General features: G+C 41.1%; 2 protein-coding genes across 2 annotated transcripts in view; one reads left to right on the top strand and one right to left on the bottom strand.

Annotated features, from left to right (window-relative positions):
* The window catches only part of ZFAND3 (zinc finger AN1-type containing 3), a 183,271-nt gene that overhangs the window by 100,066 nt on the left and 66,878 nt on the right, over nucleotides 1–16,327 (top strand). The window lies entirely within an intron of this gene.
* Nucleotides 11,054–11,347, bottom strand: LOC308436954 (large ribosomal subunit protein eL36-like; the record flags this gene model as incomplete). Its single annotated transcript, XM_080937970.1, has 1 exon — nucleotides 11,054–11,347. One exon carries the CDS (start codon nucleotides 11,345–11,347, stop codon nucleotides 11,054–11,056), a length of 294 nt encoding a protein of 97 aa, XP_080794096.1.

The following is a 16,327-nucleotide window of genomic DNA, read 5'->3' on the forward strand; positions in this document are numbered from 1 at the left end:
ATCCTTGACACACCACATTGGAGGTACAGGGGAATGGTGATGGGGATGCTGTTACTACCTAAGATTTCACTCCACAGAGCTGTCAAAGGCGGCCCTCCATCCAGTCACTAGCACTCTGTTCTCTGAGACCATTTGTTGAAGCAAGGAGAGCAGTGTGCACAACACTGAGTGCAGTGCTGCCCTGGCAGAGCATTTGGTGAGCCCTCAGCATTTAAATATGAACCTGCACAGCATAGTGGACTTGGGACAGTGTTCCCACCTTCCTGGCCTTGGCATTTGGAAGTCAAGTATCCTTACCAAGACTATATTTATTTATTTATTGTTAAATTTCTTTAAGTATGGCATCCTGTAAACTCATTCAAAGTTCTTTCTGTATCAGCAGCACCCTTTCCCCCAGGAACATGCTAGAAATGCAGTTCAGACCCTGTCCCTGACCTGTGGCATAAGTCAGAAGGAGAACCAGCATTAATATGAGACCATCAGAGTTTGAGAAGCTCTGTAGTGAGCCACACTTGCTTTTTTGAAATTAGCATCTGCTGTATTTAATTTTATTTCTCTAAAGCAAGCAAGAAGGCTGTAAAGAAAGCAGAAAGAGAAGCTTCTGATGCGAGTTTCATGTTAGTGCATTTCTGTGCTGCTTGGGACGGCTTCTCCTTCCTGGAGATGCTACTTATGGATGCATTTATTTTACCCAAGCCTACAGCGCACACAGGTCAGGTCTTTGCTTTGCAGGCATTTAAGGGACAATAGCTACTGTTTTGAGTGTTTTATTGTGTTTCACACACCACTATACTAAACCTATATATTAATTTACCTCAGTTGATGATGATGATGTAGTGTGTCTATTTTTTTCCCTGTAAGTAGGAGGTGTGTGTGTCTTGGGGGAGGGGGCGTGGAGAGAAACAACTTCAGGTATTGCCTTTAAGACTGCTCATTGGAGGAATCTTTGGCCCAGAGCTTGCCAATAGGTGGCTGGACTGCTGACAAGCCTGAAGGGTTCTCACCTCTACAATTCGACCTTAAGAGTGGGGTGATCACAAACATGTACTAACACATCTGGCATTTTAAAATGTGGTTTCTGGGGCTTGAACTCAGGTCTTTACGCTTGCAGGATAAGTAATTTACCAATTGAGCTATCTCCCAGCCCCCCTCTCTTTTAAAAATGAGGAAGTAGGCCCAGAGAACTTAAATGGACTTTAAGTTAGTTCACATAGCTCCTAACTCTTAATGAAATGCAGATTGTTTGAATTTAAAGACTTGAGTAGCATGCATTTCTTCTCCTTAGCCAGTTAGCTTGTTTTCATGGGCAGGCACAGAGAGCACACACTGTTCACTGGTTTGGACTGAGTGACTTTAGGATCACCAATGCTTTGGTTCTGTTGGACAAAGCACTATTTGATAATATCAGGTTGACCAAAGGTCACAGGAGATGTGAGTTCTGGTGTAGCTCTACCACTGACTGTGCTCTTGTCCTATGTTGCCCCATGTTTCCCATATAACTGTGGAGAGCAGATAGGTGTCTCCCTCCACAGCGTATGATTTGCAGGACATGTTAGCTGTACCACTAAATACTCACCATGAGTCTGCAAAGCAAGGGGCCTTTACAGATGAGCCAGTCAGATGCTGAGCAGGGGTTGGGGGCTTCTTTATTGTTTTTATTCAGAAAACTGCACTGGTGAGGGACCTGTGCATGCGTGTAAGGTGTATTTAAGTTAGACATCCCTCTGTTTGTTGGGTATAGTTATTCTGATTGAGGCATCGGTCACTGTTGTTAGTTATAAGGTATTTTACTAATAACAGAAGTTTAGTACTTTAAAAAGTCATAAAAACAGGTACATAAAGTGACACATATGCTAGTTAACTTGATTTAACATATCATAGTACCTATTTCAAAATAACATTGTATATGATAAAATATGTAAATTTCTCAATTTAAAATATCCAGAAAAAATTTAAAAATTTACAATGTAGAATGTATAACCTGTAATTATTCAGCTTTTTGGCATAGGAACAAGGAAGCACTTCTTTTTGGCACGAAGAAAAATAACCGAAGTGTAAGTTCAGTTTCATATATTTATAAGAAAAATGTCATTGCTTGTGAAAAATAAAAATTAGGTTAAGACAAAATATAGCTTTAGTGTTGTAAGTAAGTGGTAGTTGTTGAGCGTTGGCGCTCTCTGCCCGGTCTTTGGCCTCCAGTATGTGCTGTCACTAGCGAACTACTCCATTATTATGGCAAAAGAAAAACATGACATTCACCCATCGAAGACATTCTTATGATTAATACGTCTTTTCCCAAAATTCCTTGCTCACCTGGCCGTTCTGCTAAAGTGCATGTGCACTCAACAGAATTGCCTGGTATCTTAAGAGTCATAGACTTAAGTTTCACCCTGGCAGAGGGGGCAACCAAGGGCAATCAATAGCTGTAGGCCAACGATTCAAAGGAGGACTTCTCATGGCTGCTACTGGGATTTTTGGTAGGAGGTCTTTGACTTTTGGGGAGAGTGCTGTCAGCCTAGATGAGAAAGTTCAGGGAAAGTATAACCATATATTCCTACAATGAATTATGGCATAGCTGATCAAACTGTTCACCTGTAGACTGTGCTTTGAGTGGACTGTCTTTCTATGTTGTCTGTTTTCTCTAGAAACCTTTCAGATAAGGTTTAAGTTAATTACAGTGCACAATGTTGTGGAATTTTACTTGTGGTACCTGGCAAAATAATTTAAGTTTATTGCTTGGCTGTTGGAGCTATATATATATAATCAGAGTTAAAACATTTGTCTGGAAAGGCACTTTTTATTATTTCAAAATGAATATTATTAGGTAAATAACTTAAATTTAAAAGAATAGCTTCAAATGGAAGAATATTACTTTGGGTCCATTTTCTGACCTTTTGTCCTCTTGAATCTGAAAGACCATTTATCCAAAGTGGAGCTTCTGAGCAAATGACAAGAATTTCCTCTTTAGTTCTTATTTGTTTTTGTACAGGCTTGCATTCACCTGTGAAGTGTCTGCTACCACTCTTGGCCTGTGATCTAGACATTTTTAAAGAAAGAGTAAAATTGAACAAAAATTGTAGCTTATTCATCAAGTGGTATTTATTTTACATTTATGACATTTAGTTGAAGGATAACTGCTTTTGACCATTTTAAATTATAGTAATGATCGTGTTTCAATTTATGTTATGAATTTGAAGTTTAAACTGTATAGGGAGCAAGAAGTTAAGGCATGTTACAACTCTGAATCTTTTTAAAAATTTTTTCTTTATGTGTTGTGTGTTTGCTCAGGTGTCATTTCAGGAGCCTTGACCCACCTCTGAAGCCTTGGCCCTCACTGGTTGGGCTGGGCTGGCTCGCCAGTGAGCCTCAGACGTTTACTGGTCTCTGTCTACCAGAGCTGGGATTCTAGGTGTATGCCATCATGGCTAGCCTTTTTTTTTTTTTTTTTTTTTAAATGGATATCTATATTCTAGGGATGGAATTCATCTCTTCGTACTTGTGAGGCAATCTCCAGAGCCCAAGAATCTTGTGGTGTTAGAGGAAATTAAGTGCAGTAGTAGAGCTTCATACTTTTTATGGTGTTTAAGCCAAATCTGTGCCCTTAACCCCCACCGAGTCTTTGTTAACCTCTCTTCCCCAGAGATGTGGAGTAGATGTGGAAATTAGTAGCAGATCATCATCAATCAGAATTGATGTAGGTTTGAGTCCACAAACAGAATAGAGGGCTGTGGGAGGAATGGGGACCGATGACAGTGATCCATGTAGTAGCCCACACATTTGGGCTTGTGTACATCAAGAGTGTAAGACCAGCAAGAAAAAAATACTCTGGATTTTGGGAAAGCAAAGCTGGGAATTAGTAAAGGAGAGGACTCTGGTATTGCTAGAACAGAGTTAGATTTCCGAGGAATCAGGGTGTTGTCTTTGGGATTGTTAGCTGAAGTGGAACAAGGATGAGTGTCATTAGAAAGGAGGTGACGGCGTCTGATCTGTCTGTTGGGGAGATGAGGAGAGCACCTCCCAGAAGTGAGTTCACCACGAGTTGACAGAATGTCAGATGATAACCTAATAAAGTTACCTGTCTTGGAATTGTGTTCATAGAGAGGCTGTTTTCAAGGAAGCAGTTGATTTTCTTAGGGACTTTAAATGCTTACTGTGGCTTATAAGAGAGTATAAACACTTGGACTGTAGAAGCACTAGCTAGCATCAAGAAAGAGGCTCCACAGACACACTCGGAGAGCTGTCCTTGCTGTGCACCGAGATCTTTCTTTAATCTTGTACAGCTGGAGAAAGGGTGACTTGCTCCCAAATTGTGTAAGTCTCACAAGGGACTGGCCCACAAACAAATGATCTATAAGGGTCTCAAAGGGAGACCATGATGGGATGTTTTGAATTTTACACGATACTTTTTAAAAAAATGGTTTGTAAAGTAATTTTCTATTCCTTACAGGAATTATAGCCATTGTGAACCTTAAAAAAAAAAGTCATTTTACCTTATTCCTCTAAAAAGTGCCTAAAGCCAGACATGGTAAGAAATTCTGGTTTTCGGTATTCATTCTTACAGTTTACTACTTTTAAATTTTAGTTCAGTTTTCTCACCCATTTGAGCACTTAGACCCAGGGTACATGTATATCCTGAGAGTCTGATTCAGACAGTCAAAAATGGGAATTTGAACTTTAATCATTGCTAAAGGTCACATTTTGCTTAGATATAATCCAATATATTTATGGATTATACAGATTAGAGCCAATCCCAGGCATCACTTTGAGTGTGGCAAAAGGCATTACATTATTTGTGGCCTTTTTTAAAAAAAAAAAACATTTTTTACTCAGATTAAAATTTTCTGTTAAATATACATATTTAATGGTTGCTTTCCTTTTGATCAATAGAGTAGCATGGAGATTAAGTTTGTAACTTTTGTGGATCGTAAATAGAGGTAAAGATTTCTTGGTTGTTTCTGACACTGATGCATAGGCTTATTGCATTCACTGAGATTCTTTTTCTTTGAATTACAGTGTTGAGCTGCAAGGCATTAGGAATTAAAGTGCTGTTGGTCTGAAGGACATCTTCAAATACGACACCTTCATTACATTTGTTTACAGTCTCATTTTCAAAACATAATCATCTCCGCTTTTTAAAAAACCTCTTTGACAAGGATTCCTTCCTTCTGCAGTTCTAATTCTGTTTATTCAGGCTTGGTTTCTAAGCAACCAAGATGATACGTGGCTAGGCATGTATCTATAGTGTTTCAGTGATTGTATAGCTTGGCTTTGAAACCTCTAGAAGTCATCTTTACAAAAAGGCAGGGTGATGTCCACACTGTGATCAATATCTGTTTTAAGTTTACATTGCTTATAACTAGTATGCAATAGAAGTACAGTTTTTGTTTTGTTTTTGTTTTTTGTTGTTTATTTTTAGCAGTGTAAATGGTTTGGGTAAATAAACTGGTAATACAAATGTATAAAAGACACAGGTTGGATCATCACAGACGATTGGATTGCTGGTGTGTAGATCTTCTCCCTATGGAAAATAACCATTTTCTAAGAATTATCAGAACAGAACAAAGTCTCTGGCAGTTGTCCTAAGGACAGGCAGTAATTGGAAACACTTTTACTCAAGAAAGCCTATTGTTCCTTGATAAGATCTGGGAAAGTCTGTTGATCGTGATAAGAACAGCAAGAGTTTGGGCATCTGAATGGTAGCCTTCTTTCACCAGCTGTTGAAGTGAGTGCATGGGCACACTGGACTGTCTGTCTGGCCAACTCTGAGTCTAAGAATACCATTGGCTCCAGGAGGATCGGCAACAAGCAGTTCTTACCATTAACTCTACACTGAACATGCCCTATTTTGGATGGGTGTAGACTCTTTACTAAAAGGCATGGGCCTTTTGTGACTCGGGTACTTGCCATGAGACCACAGTGTGTCCCACAGTGAATGGGCACCTGATTGCCACTGCCTCAGTGTTCGTAAGGCAGAGGCTCTATATCAAAGGGGACTGCCAAGGAAAACGCAGGCAACAGAAGCCATCTTGAGACAGTCCAGATGCAGCACACTTAGACCAGAAGCCAATTATAGATGTTTCACAATGATGTAACTATAAATAAGTTTAAAGCAAGGTTTGATTAGTGACTTATGAAATAAAGGACATCATTAATGAGATTACTAAAATGAGCCAAATAAAAAATAGAAACTCCAGAAACTATGCTATGAGAACTTTAAAGTCTAGTGCTTATAAGGTGCTGAGGAGATGTAAGACCAGCATGGATCTTCTTTGTAATATATTACAACCGTTTCTCTTTTGGACAGATTTTGTTTAGCTGTATGTATTGTATCACCAACTAAGAATATTCTTAAAGAGAAGGCTCCACACCGAGTGCTGTGTGTACTGCTCTCTCAGTGTCTCTCTCTTTTCTTTTTGTGCTGCTCTGTCTTTTAGTGAATAGAAAACATAGGTAGCCCACGACTGTTTCTTTTCTACGTTTTCAGCTTTAATGTGTAAGAAAACACAAGCTATCAGGGGTGTAGAGGAAAGTATTTTTAGTGTTTGAGTGATAACCAAGCCATGTGGAGTGCTCGTGTTGGGAACTTCCTTGCGTCTGACACAGCTAGTGATAGGGTGTCCATCCGTTTTTGAGGGTTGTGTTGCACCTCTCTGATATCATCTAAATGCTGGTAAGCAAAACATACCCTCACGTTGGATTTTTCAAATTGCAGTCTGTAACATTCTGAGCAGGGTTTGTGCAGTTGGTCTATTCCGGCCAATTAACAAGGAGAAGCATACCCACAGTGCAGAAATAAACTATGAACATAACCTAAAGGCCAGACCCCACCACTGTGCCCCCACCACTATTTGGAGTACAATTGTACTAAACATAGTTATCCTAAAAGTATTAACAACAAACAAACCTTGCTTCTTTAACTTGGTCCAGTACTCGTTTGTCCTGAGGAATTTAAAGTATATCATATATAGCTAAATCTACACGGTTATATAATTTTCTTTTTTAAGAAAAAGGCCTTGTGCTTATTTAACAAGCATAGTCACCACCCATACCATTTAACGGTGGGTGCTTGGGTAAGTTCTTAACATTTAAAAATTTTATGAATGTAGATGTTTTGTCTGGGTGCATGTGTGGCTGTGTGAGGGTATCAGACCCCCTAGAACTGAAGATACAGATAGCTGAGAGCTGCCAGGCAGGTGCTGGGAATCCAACCCAGGTCTCCTAACCACTGAGCCATCTCTCTGGCCCTCTTGGAATAAGTAACTCCTGATAGGATTTTCTCCATGAGAGTGAACTTAGGCGATACTGATACTACAATTGAAAGCAGAGTAGATGGTAAAGGATAAAGGCAGCACCCATGTCCAGACCATCGTGGGACTGTCATTAGGATGGACCCAGGTAGGTTTCCCACAAGCTACTGTTAGTCACTTGGGAAGAGGGCTCTGAGCCCTTTCCTTGTCAGTTTTCCTTGGGGATGGATGTGCAGCTTGTGCTTGTTCTGGAGACTAGCCAGATGACTGTACAAGTGCACAAGGCTAGAGAGTTAAGACCATGTCTCTACCCACAACCAAATCAAAGTGTGTGTCAGTAACTGACAGGAGCTGGCACTCAGTTCTTTAATGTCCACTGCAGCCAATAATAAGGTGCATATAGATCTGTAATCCTGTCTGACATCATAGGATCTAAATTGTACTGTATGAGGGAGGGCAGGATACACCGCAAGTGCAGGAGAGCAGAGCGGTCAGGTGGAGCATAAAGGCAGAGAGTCCACACAGGAGAGTAGCATCTCTGGAGCAGCTCAGTGGCAGAACACTGGGTTTTCAAGGGATCAGTTCCTGCATCCAAGTGCTTTGGGCCATTCTGCCCTTTAAAGAGTGTGAGACCCCCAGAGGAGACTGTTAGTGTACGTCTGTTTCTCTCTTAACCTGTTGATGGCTCGTTCTGCGTCTTCGAGAGAGAGGCTGGGGTGATAACAGTGCAGCCATTTATTGCAATCAAAGTGAAGAAATAGGGCAACTTTAAAGAGTCTTTCCCACTGAAACTTAAGCAAATGTACCGTTTAAACCAGGACTGGAAAGAGCACCTCAGGCACTTGTAAAGTTGGGATATTTTTAAATGATAGAGATAAACCTAGGTTCCCAGGATGGATGGTCTTATGAGAGTTTGTCAGATGGACACTCACCTGAGAGAGGTCAGCTGCAAGTCATTTCCTTCTCTGATGTTTGACTTTCATCACCTCTGGCATGACTTATAAGATGTAGAGTTGTCAGTGGTCCCTCTGACACAGCAGACCTTCATAGCCTTTGCTTGTGCTAGGTAACCTTAGTGCCAGGTTTTGGGTGTCATCCTAAATACAGAAGTCTTGAAAGCAAGGTAGACCACAGACAGGCTGGATACAGACCTTGTTCTCCCCCTGGGGTCACTCGGTCTCTTGAAGCTGTCAAATCACATCCTGGGTTAAACTTATGTTTGAAGCTCAGGCTAATTGGCATCTGGCTGAGTTTGCCAGAGTAAAGCAATAAAAGTAAAATCACAGAGCTTAAAGTGACAGATTTGGGGTAGGTTGAAAATAAGACACATATTAGGTTTCTTAATCTGGGATCAACAGGCTCTATGGTTAGGGTAATTTTACAAAGAATTTTCAATTATGTATTCCTCTCTCTTTTTTTGGTATATTGTTAGACTATATGTTTTTCAAAAGATTTATTTATTTATTATGTATATGCACACTGTAGCGGTCCTCAGACACACCAGAAGAGGGCATCAGATCTCATTACAGATGGTTGTGAGCCACCATATAGTTGCTGGGAATTGAACTCAGGACCACTGAAAGAGCAGTTAACCACAGAAGCCATCTCTCCAGCCCAAACTATATGTTTTTAAAAAGAGACTATGAGGTTTGCCTTTATAAGTATACTGTTTCTTTGAAATTCAATTTCTTGTGAAAGGACAGTCTAGAAGCATATAGAGATTATTTGGAAAGAATGCCATGAAGTAACAGTTTGTAGAATTGTTTTTTCTGATATTGGTTTGTAGCAAGTTGAAGGTTGAAACAGTCTAGAACCAGCTTCAAAAACATAAGGATGCTGTTCATGACTTAAATGGCTTCTTCACTCTTTATAGATTTTTATACTTTTTTGTTTTGTTTTTCAAGACAGTATTTCTCTCTATAGTCCTGACTGTCCTGGAACTTGCTCTGTAGACCAGGCTGGTCTCAAACTAACAGACATTCACCTGCCTCTGTTTTCTGGGTGCTGGGATTAAAGATGTGTGCCACCACATCTGGCTTCATACACATTTTTATTCTTACTTTGTTGAGGATTTTTTTAAAGCTTACTTAATGATTTGTTTCACAAGGTGCATGAAGAACCTGATATTCATAAGGTAGAATTATTCTCAAAAGTTTAAATTGAATATATTAAACATGTATATTTTAGCACAGATATATGTAAACCCCAGCATCAAAGAAAAACTAGTTTTAGTGTACAATATGCAGTAGAATAGCATTTTCGAAAATTGTCTACCTTGCACTAGAGTACACAGATAATGTGGGTGTAAATGCATGACCTGCAGGGGAGATGCTCCAACGTCATGGTAATGACTGTTACAACAAGGCCATACAGGGAAAGACCCACAGCTTTCTGATAATGCACTCGTGCGATGCAGATAATAGATTTAGGTCTGGGTTACAGGCAGACGCATTTGTCCAACTCTTGGTTTTATTTTTAAATAGTATCGAAGACCATGCACATATAAAAACAAGAAAAACAACAACAAAACCTTGTCAGTCCTGATGTAACTTTAGAGAGAGCACGGCTCCTCTTTGTCCCCTCACTTGCACATGAGGAGTCTTGTTTGCGTTGCATTTGAGAAAAAAGTGGACACACAAATTCTAAAAGAAAAACCTAAGGTAACTTATTTTATGCAGACAGAATGTGTACACACACACACACACACACACAGAGAGAGAGAGAGAGAGAGAGTGTGTGCTGTAAGACTACACTTCCCAGCGATACCGTTGTCTGTACATGCACCTTTGCCTCTTCTACAGAGTATTATGGTTGCCAGCCTACAGAGAGTGTAGAAGTGACTGTTCTTGTCAGACTCATCTTTAAAAAAAAAAAGAGAAATCAGAAATTTATATGTGCTTCAACATTTTTAATTCTGGAAATTGTTATTTAAGATGAGTGTATCATCTTAACAGAAGATGTTGTGACTTGCTTTGGGAATACAGCCATGCAGTACTGAAATCACATCTCTAGACAGCTCCCCACTCGTCTCCAGGATCCTGACAGCTACCATTCCTCCCATCTCCTGCTGAACTTCTCTACTCTAGGCACCACACGTGAACAGAACCATTCAACACAATTTGGGGCATGCGTGTGTGTGTGTGTGTGGGGGGGTGATGGGGAGCTTATTCCACTTAACATAATGTCCTTAAAGTTTAGTCATATATATAGCATATGATAATATTTTTAAGGGCTGTTCAACATCCCATTGTATGTAGGTAATAATTTTTATTTTATCTCTCAGTCGATGTACCAGTCGTTTCCACTTAACACAAAAGAACAGAACCCAGGCAGGTGCCTCCTACATGTTTTCTATAGGTTCCGCAGTTGTTTGGTTTACCGTTTTATCAGCCTGTGTGTATGTATGCATACGCATGCACATCCATGTGTGCACCCTTCTGACCTGGCCTTATGGATGGTGTGAAGTTCAGTGTAGACCTGAGTGCTCTGCAGAAGGGACAGGTACCTTAACCAGAGACCCCACTCCAGCTTCCCACAGTTCTCTCTCTTTAAAGGGTGGGTGGCACCTTCAATAATGTTTTTAGATTAGAAATAAACCCCAAACCAAAACTAAGACACTGCGGTAGATAATTTTATAAGCTATTTGCTTTAGAATTTAATATACTTATTTTGTGAGATCATTTGGTCTGTCAAACAGCTAGGAAGAATAGCTTTTCTCATGTAAATAGCTGTGGGGTTTTTGTTTGTTTGTTTGTCTTTTTGTTTTTTTCTTGTAGGAATAATCTTTCATTGAGGCTGAGGGTTCATCAGTCCTTCTTGGCCGCCGCCTTCCTCATGGCTGCCAGCACCTTGCTCAGCTCCTCCTCCTTTCCCTTGGCACAGATATGTGTGCTCACCCTCTTCTTGATGAACTTGAGTGCACGCTTGTCCTTGGACACTTTGAGCAACTTCAAGCTGCACACCTCCCGGATCATGTCCCACATGAACTTGGTGTGCTTGGTGAGGTGCCTGAGGTGCTGGCTGTGCCTCGGCTTGCTGATGTTCTTCATCACCTTGTGGCACTTGTTAAGGCCCACAGCCATAGCGTAGTGCAGGGCCATAGCTGCTGCTCTTTGATGGTGGTGGGACAGGAAGACAGTTGGGGACAATAAAAATCCATTCCAAAGTCTTTAACTGGCCCTTCTCATCACAACTCATAAGCCGGATTTGCTCCTCTTCCTGTGTGCTTCTGTGGTACAAGAAATGGGCTGCAGAGCTTCACAGGCTAGCTAAGAACACTGTTCTAGGCTTCCCATGAACTCTGCTGTCTAAACTGACCTGATACACCGAATAGTGTACTCCTGTTTGTGAGAGCTGGCAGTGGGTATTGAAGGCTGTGATTGCTGACATACATTCCTGCTGCCGTTGTAGTCTGAGTAAAGCAGGACTCATAGCACTTGGTTAGTGTCCTGGGTGGCAGACATGCTCCTGTGTGAACTGAGGGGCATTGGTCTTGGCTGTCTTGCAGAACTTGAGTGCTTGAGCTCTCTAGCCTCAGTTCACTCCTGACTAATGACAGAGCAAGGAGTCTGCTGAAGAGTGTGATTCTCCTTGTCATGCTCTGTTTAGTTTTCAAGAAGGATGAATAGACTTTATCAGATTGATAAATTCAAGTCAGAGAGGAAATTGGGGCTGTGCTCCATCCTCCTGCCGTGATCGGCCTTCCCTTGAGTTTATTCTCAGCATTATTCACACAGCAGTGTCAACCTGGATGGGAGCTTTGGGGCTGGCTGTGTTTGGGAGATTCCTCCTTCCCCTTTTGATGGTACTTGAAGATGCAAAGGTAATTACTCTTTCTTTTCTGGACTTATTTAGATATATATGATTTGTACTAAGACAGGTGAAGGCTGGAGTGTGCAGGGAATTACACTCCTCAGCCGCCTCTGGTCATTGTGTCTGTCTAGTACTTTCAGAGCAGTTTTGGATCTATTACTTAAACCTGACACATCTTGACTTAAAACCTATTCAGTTCTACTTAGCTGATGATGTTTCTTCTGCCTGTGTTCTTTGGCTGGAAGTGTAAAGTGGGGGTTGGGGGTGGGGAAGTCCTCCATAACTATGGTCTCTCATTAGAAATTCTAATATCACATCTGATTATTCTGTGTGTGTTGTCTGCTCTGAAAGAGACAATGGAATGTGTCGCCCTGGCCCAGTGTGGAGGTGCTCCAAGGCCATTCTTTTGGTCATCATTAGCTCACCTATATCCTCCTGAAATACAGTTGCAGGTATTAACATGGGCCATTTTAGGTGCCTTTCTTTGTGAAATCACTCACATTAAAAAGTGAGATTTTGATACTTTTGATTTTCATGACCTGTTTCTAAAACAAAAGTAAAAAAATTTAAACTTTATGTGCCTGTGGTTTAAGGTGCACAGGTGAAAATAATGCCTTTTTCTTTTTTGTTTCTTTCAAGACAGGGTGTCTCTGTGTATTGGACTCGGTTTGTAGACCAGGCTGGCCTTGAACTCATAGAGATTCATCTGCCTGAGCTTCCTAGGGTTCAAAGCAAAATCAAACAGTTTAATGATTTGACCATCGTGAGAGCTCTTAACATAGAAAGATAAATAGTAGATGTTGTTTTCAGAAACAGCCAACAAACGATGTGTTTCACGTGGCTGTGTGTGCCAAGGACCTGCCTGTGAAGCTGAGGACTGATGGCGAGGCCTGAAGTGCCCTTACTTCCCGTTAGCAGTATTACTGTAAGCACTGTGTCTCTGTGCAAGACATAAAATCCATTGGACTGCATTGAGCAGTGATGAGCGATCTTTGAGTTCAGCCTGCACAGGACGCAGTTCCTTACTCTGTGTACTACAGACAGCAAGAGGGATTTGCCCGTGCTGCACAGCACCAGTACAGTAAAGATGATTTCAGGTGGGTAAGCATCTAGCTTTCCCATTCCCATCCAATAAAGACATCTGATAACTTGTTTTCTCTTTATGGTAAACTCTACATGTTTCAGTATATTTATTTAATAGCTTAAATTGCATGCAGACAGACATAACCAAAGTAAGGTCAATGTAGTACGACTAAAGCTAAAACACAAAGTTTACAATTAGAGTCAAGACAATCAGTTGTAGAATTTAGAAGCTCTTCGTTGCCTGGAAACCATAGCTGTTGCAGAGAGACTTCTTGTCAGCAAACAAGTGTTGGCTTAGTATGGTTGCTGTACTTACCACTCAGATGCTATAAGGTCCTAGGAGATCCTGATAGAAGGTTGAGGTCAGAGATTGCCAAGTTTATGGTCACTATCACTTGCAACAGCCTAATTAGAGACCTGCCTTACTGCAAAGCCATTTGATTTCCATAGGCTCCTTTGTCTATGACACTCTTGAAAAGAGAGCAGATGTATACTTTTCTTTGAGATGAACATGTGCCTGTATCTATGAACAATAGCCCCTGGGTTCTGTGCAGAACTCCTGGGCACCGCCCTTCTGCTGCAGCTCTCGTGTACTTCCTGCTCTGCACCATGCCTCTTCCGAGCCTTCGTCATCGGGGCTGCACTTTCTGCTGCTGTTTGTTGAGTTTGAGATTGCCATCGATGACAGTGTTTCTCTCTTCCCTTTCCTCCCTCCAAACGTTGCCTTAAATCCATCCCGCTCCTCTGTATATTCATAGCTTCGTTCTTCACTAGTTGTTACTGTATGCATATGTGTTTGTATTTTCTCAAACATAACCTGTTTACTCAGTAGAATGCTACTTCTACGTATGTTTTCAGGGCTGACCGTTTGGCACAGGGCAGTTGATGTGCTCCTCCTTGGTGAGGACTGTCCAGTCTGGCAAGTTCATGGTTGTCCTTACTCTGTTCCCATTTGGACAGTCATATTGGTGAGACTCTTTGGGTGTAGTTTTTGATGTTCCGAGTAGATACAGTCTCACAGCTAATTCCTGGATCCTTTGACTCTTGAGCCTTCTTGCCCTCTCCTGCAGTGTTCACTGGGCCTGACGTGGGAGCGTGTATTGTAGGTGTCCATTGGGACTGGGCTGCACAACTCTGCACACTGATTGCCCGTAGTTTTCTGTAGTGGTCTTTGTTGCAAAGAGAAGCTTCCTTAATGAGGGGTGAGAACTACTACACTTAATCTGTGGGTACAAGGACAAGTGATTGTTGTTGTATTATGCAGGTTTGTACATTAGTGATCATAGATTCTCCTCTAATAATCATGATTTCTCTAGCACTGACTTCTTTTTTTTTTTAAACCAATAAAGTGTGAATGAGGAGCTCATGCTATTTAAGACCAGAGATATTAAGAGCCAAGGTGTGGTCCCATGTGTCTCCCTCTGTAGATCTACAAAATGAATATAAGTGACAGCCATGAAACCTCTGTATTTTAGGCTCATTTGTTAATTCAGCTTAGAATAATTGCTACAAGAACTTTGAAGTTCTTAGATACTCAAAACCTAGAGAACTTCTTTTCTTCTTTTTTCTTTTTTTCTTTTTGTATTTATTGTTACCTATCAAAGTGTGTTCATTACTACATACTATAGTCTGGGTCCTGAACACTGACTAGGGGTGCTGAGGGAATGAGAGATACAGGAAAGCTGGAGGGCACCTACTCTTGCCAGCTCTGGAACTTCAAGTGGTTTATTAGGTACAGACACAGAGGGAGGGGTTAGCTAATGTCTGTAGGAGGTCTCTGTAGAGAGCAGTCATAGGCTGAAAATACTGATTGTCCAAAAACACTCCTATTTCAACCAGAAGGCTTTTTAAACTTCAGCCTGGCCCATTTTATCCTCACAGTGGTTTGTCCAGTAGATAAGATGGTCTTTCTCCTAGGAAAAGAATACGGAAACAGTTCAGTGGTTTGCCTGAGGTCATGTAGCTGGTTAGAGGAAGAACCAGGCTTTGAACCCTAGCATGCATGCTCCTAAAGACCATTTCAAGGCAGAAGGGTGTGGAATAACTGTGTAAAGTTTTCTTCACCACTGTAAGTACAGACTATGCACTGAGAAAACACAGACTTCTCTTTTCCTTGTGCTGTGGCCCCTCTAAGTACTATGGAACTCTTTATTATTAGATCACGGATTTTATACATTGTATATTCTGCCTCCTTGGTGTCACTGGCAAAACACACTCAGCCAGCCTTGATATTGTGGAAATCATCATAGCTTTCTCTAAACCCTAGTAAGTCTATATATACACAGCAAAAACAAATTAAAACAAAGCAAAAAACTGTCACTCATTTCTTTAAAAAATTTGTTAGCAAACATATCATTTCATCTTTTAAAACAGTTCCTTTTGGTTTAAGTCAGAAGTTGTCTTTATTTCTGGGGAAAAAAAGCTCATTGTTAAGGTATACCATACTTGGTCATATTTGAGTAGTAATTTGTGCTGAGCTTTTTATATGTTTAAGTGAAAGTGCATCTCAGAAGTAACCCACCCACTTGATGTGAAGTGCATGCGTAGTCAGTGGCAGATGAGTGAGGATGTGCTTGTGGCACAGGCATGGGTGAGGATGCTGATAGCTGTCAGAAATAGATGCTCTTTAAGCAGTAACTCTATCCTGAGAGAGATGAAGAATAAAGAGGAGGTGCTGGTAAGCAGGTTTTGGTTCTCTGTTGCCTGCTGCTACCACTGCCCTCCCTCTCCCTAGAGGGGGAAGCCCCCCATGGGAATCTGTCATTGTTCCTGTCACTTCTACATGGCCAGTAAAGGGCTAAGCTAAATGTGGTGGCATATGTCTGTGATTCCAGCATTTGGGAGGCCAAAGCAAGATAATTGCTGTTGAGTTCAAGACTGTATGTTGGGTTCTGAGGTAGCCTGCGTTCAGAACAAAGGGTTGGTACCATAAGGACTGGATGCAGTTATAAAACAAGGTCATAGACAGAGGACTAACCTTTCCTTTTCTTTTTACTTCCAAGTGCTTTTCTAGTTCTTATGGGAAACCTTTGCATTTGAAACCTTGGGCTTGAGTGGACAAAAAAAGTTCCCACCTCTATGGGTGTTAGGTTCATACTACACTCTGCCATTTAGGTGGCTAATGACAGACACCAGCGACTAAAGGCTTTAGGGGATTCAGTTCTAATGGCACCAGGGTCAGTTAT

Source organism: Micromys minutus (genome assembly GCF_963924665.1).
Source record: "Micromys minutus genome assembly, chromosome: 25".
In the NCBI taxonomy this organism is placed as follows: domain Eukaryota; kingdom Metazoa; phylum Chordata; class Mammalia; order Rodentia; family Muridae; genus Micromys; species Micromys minutus.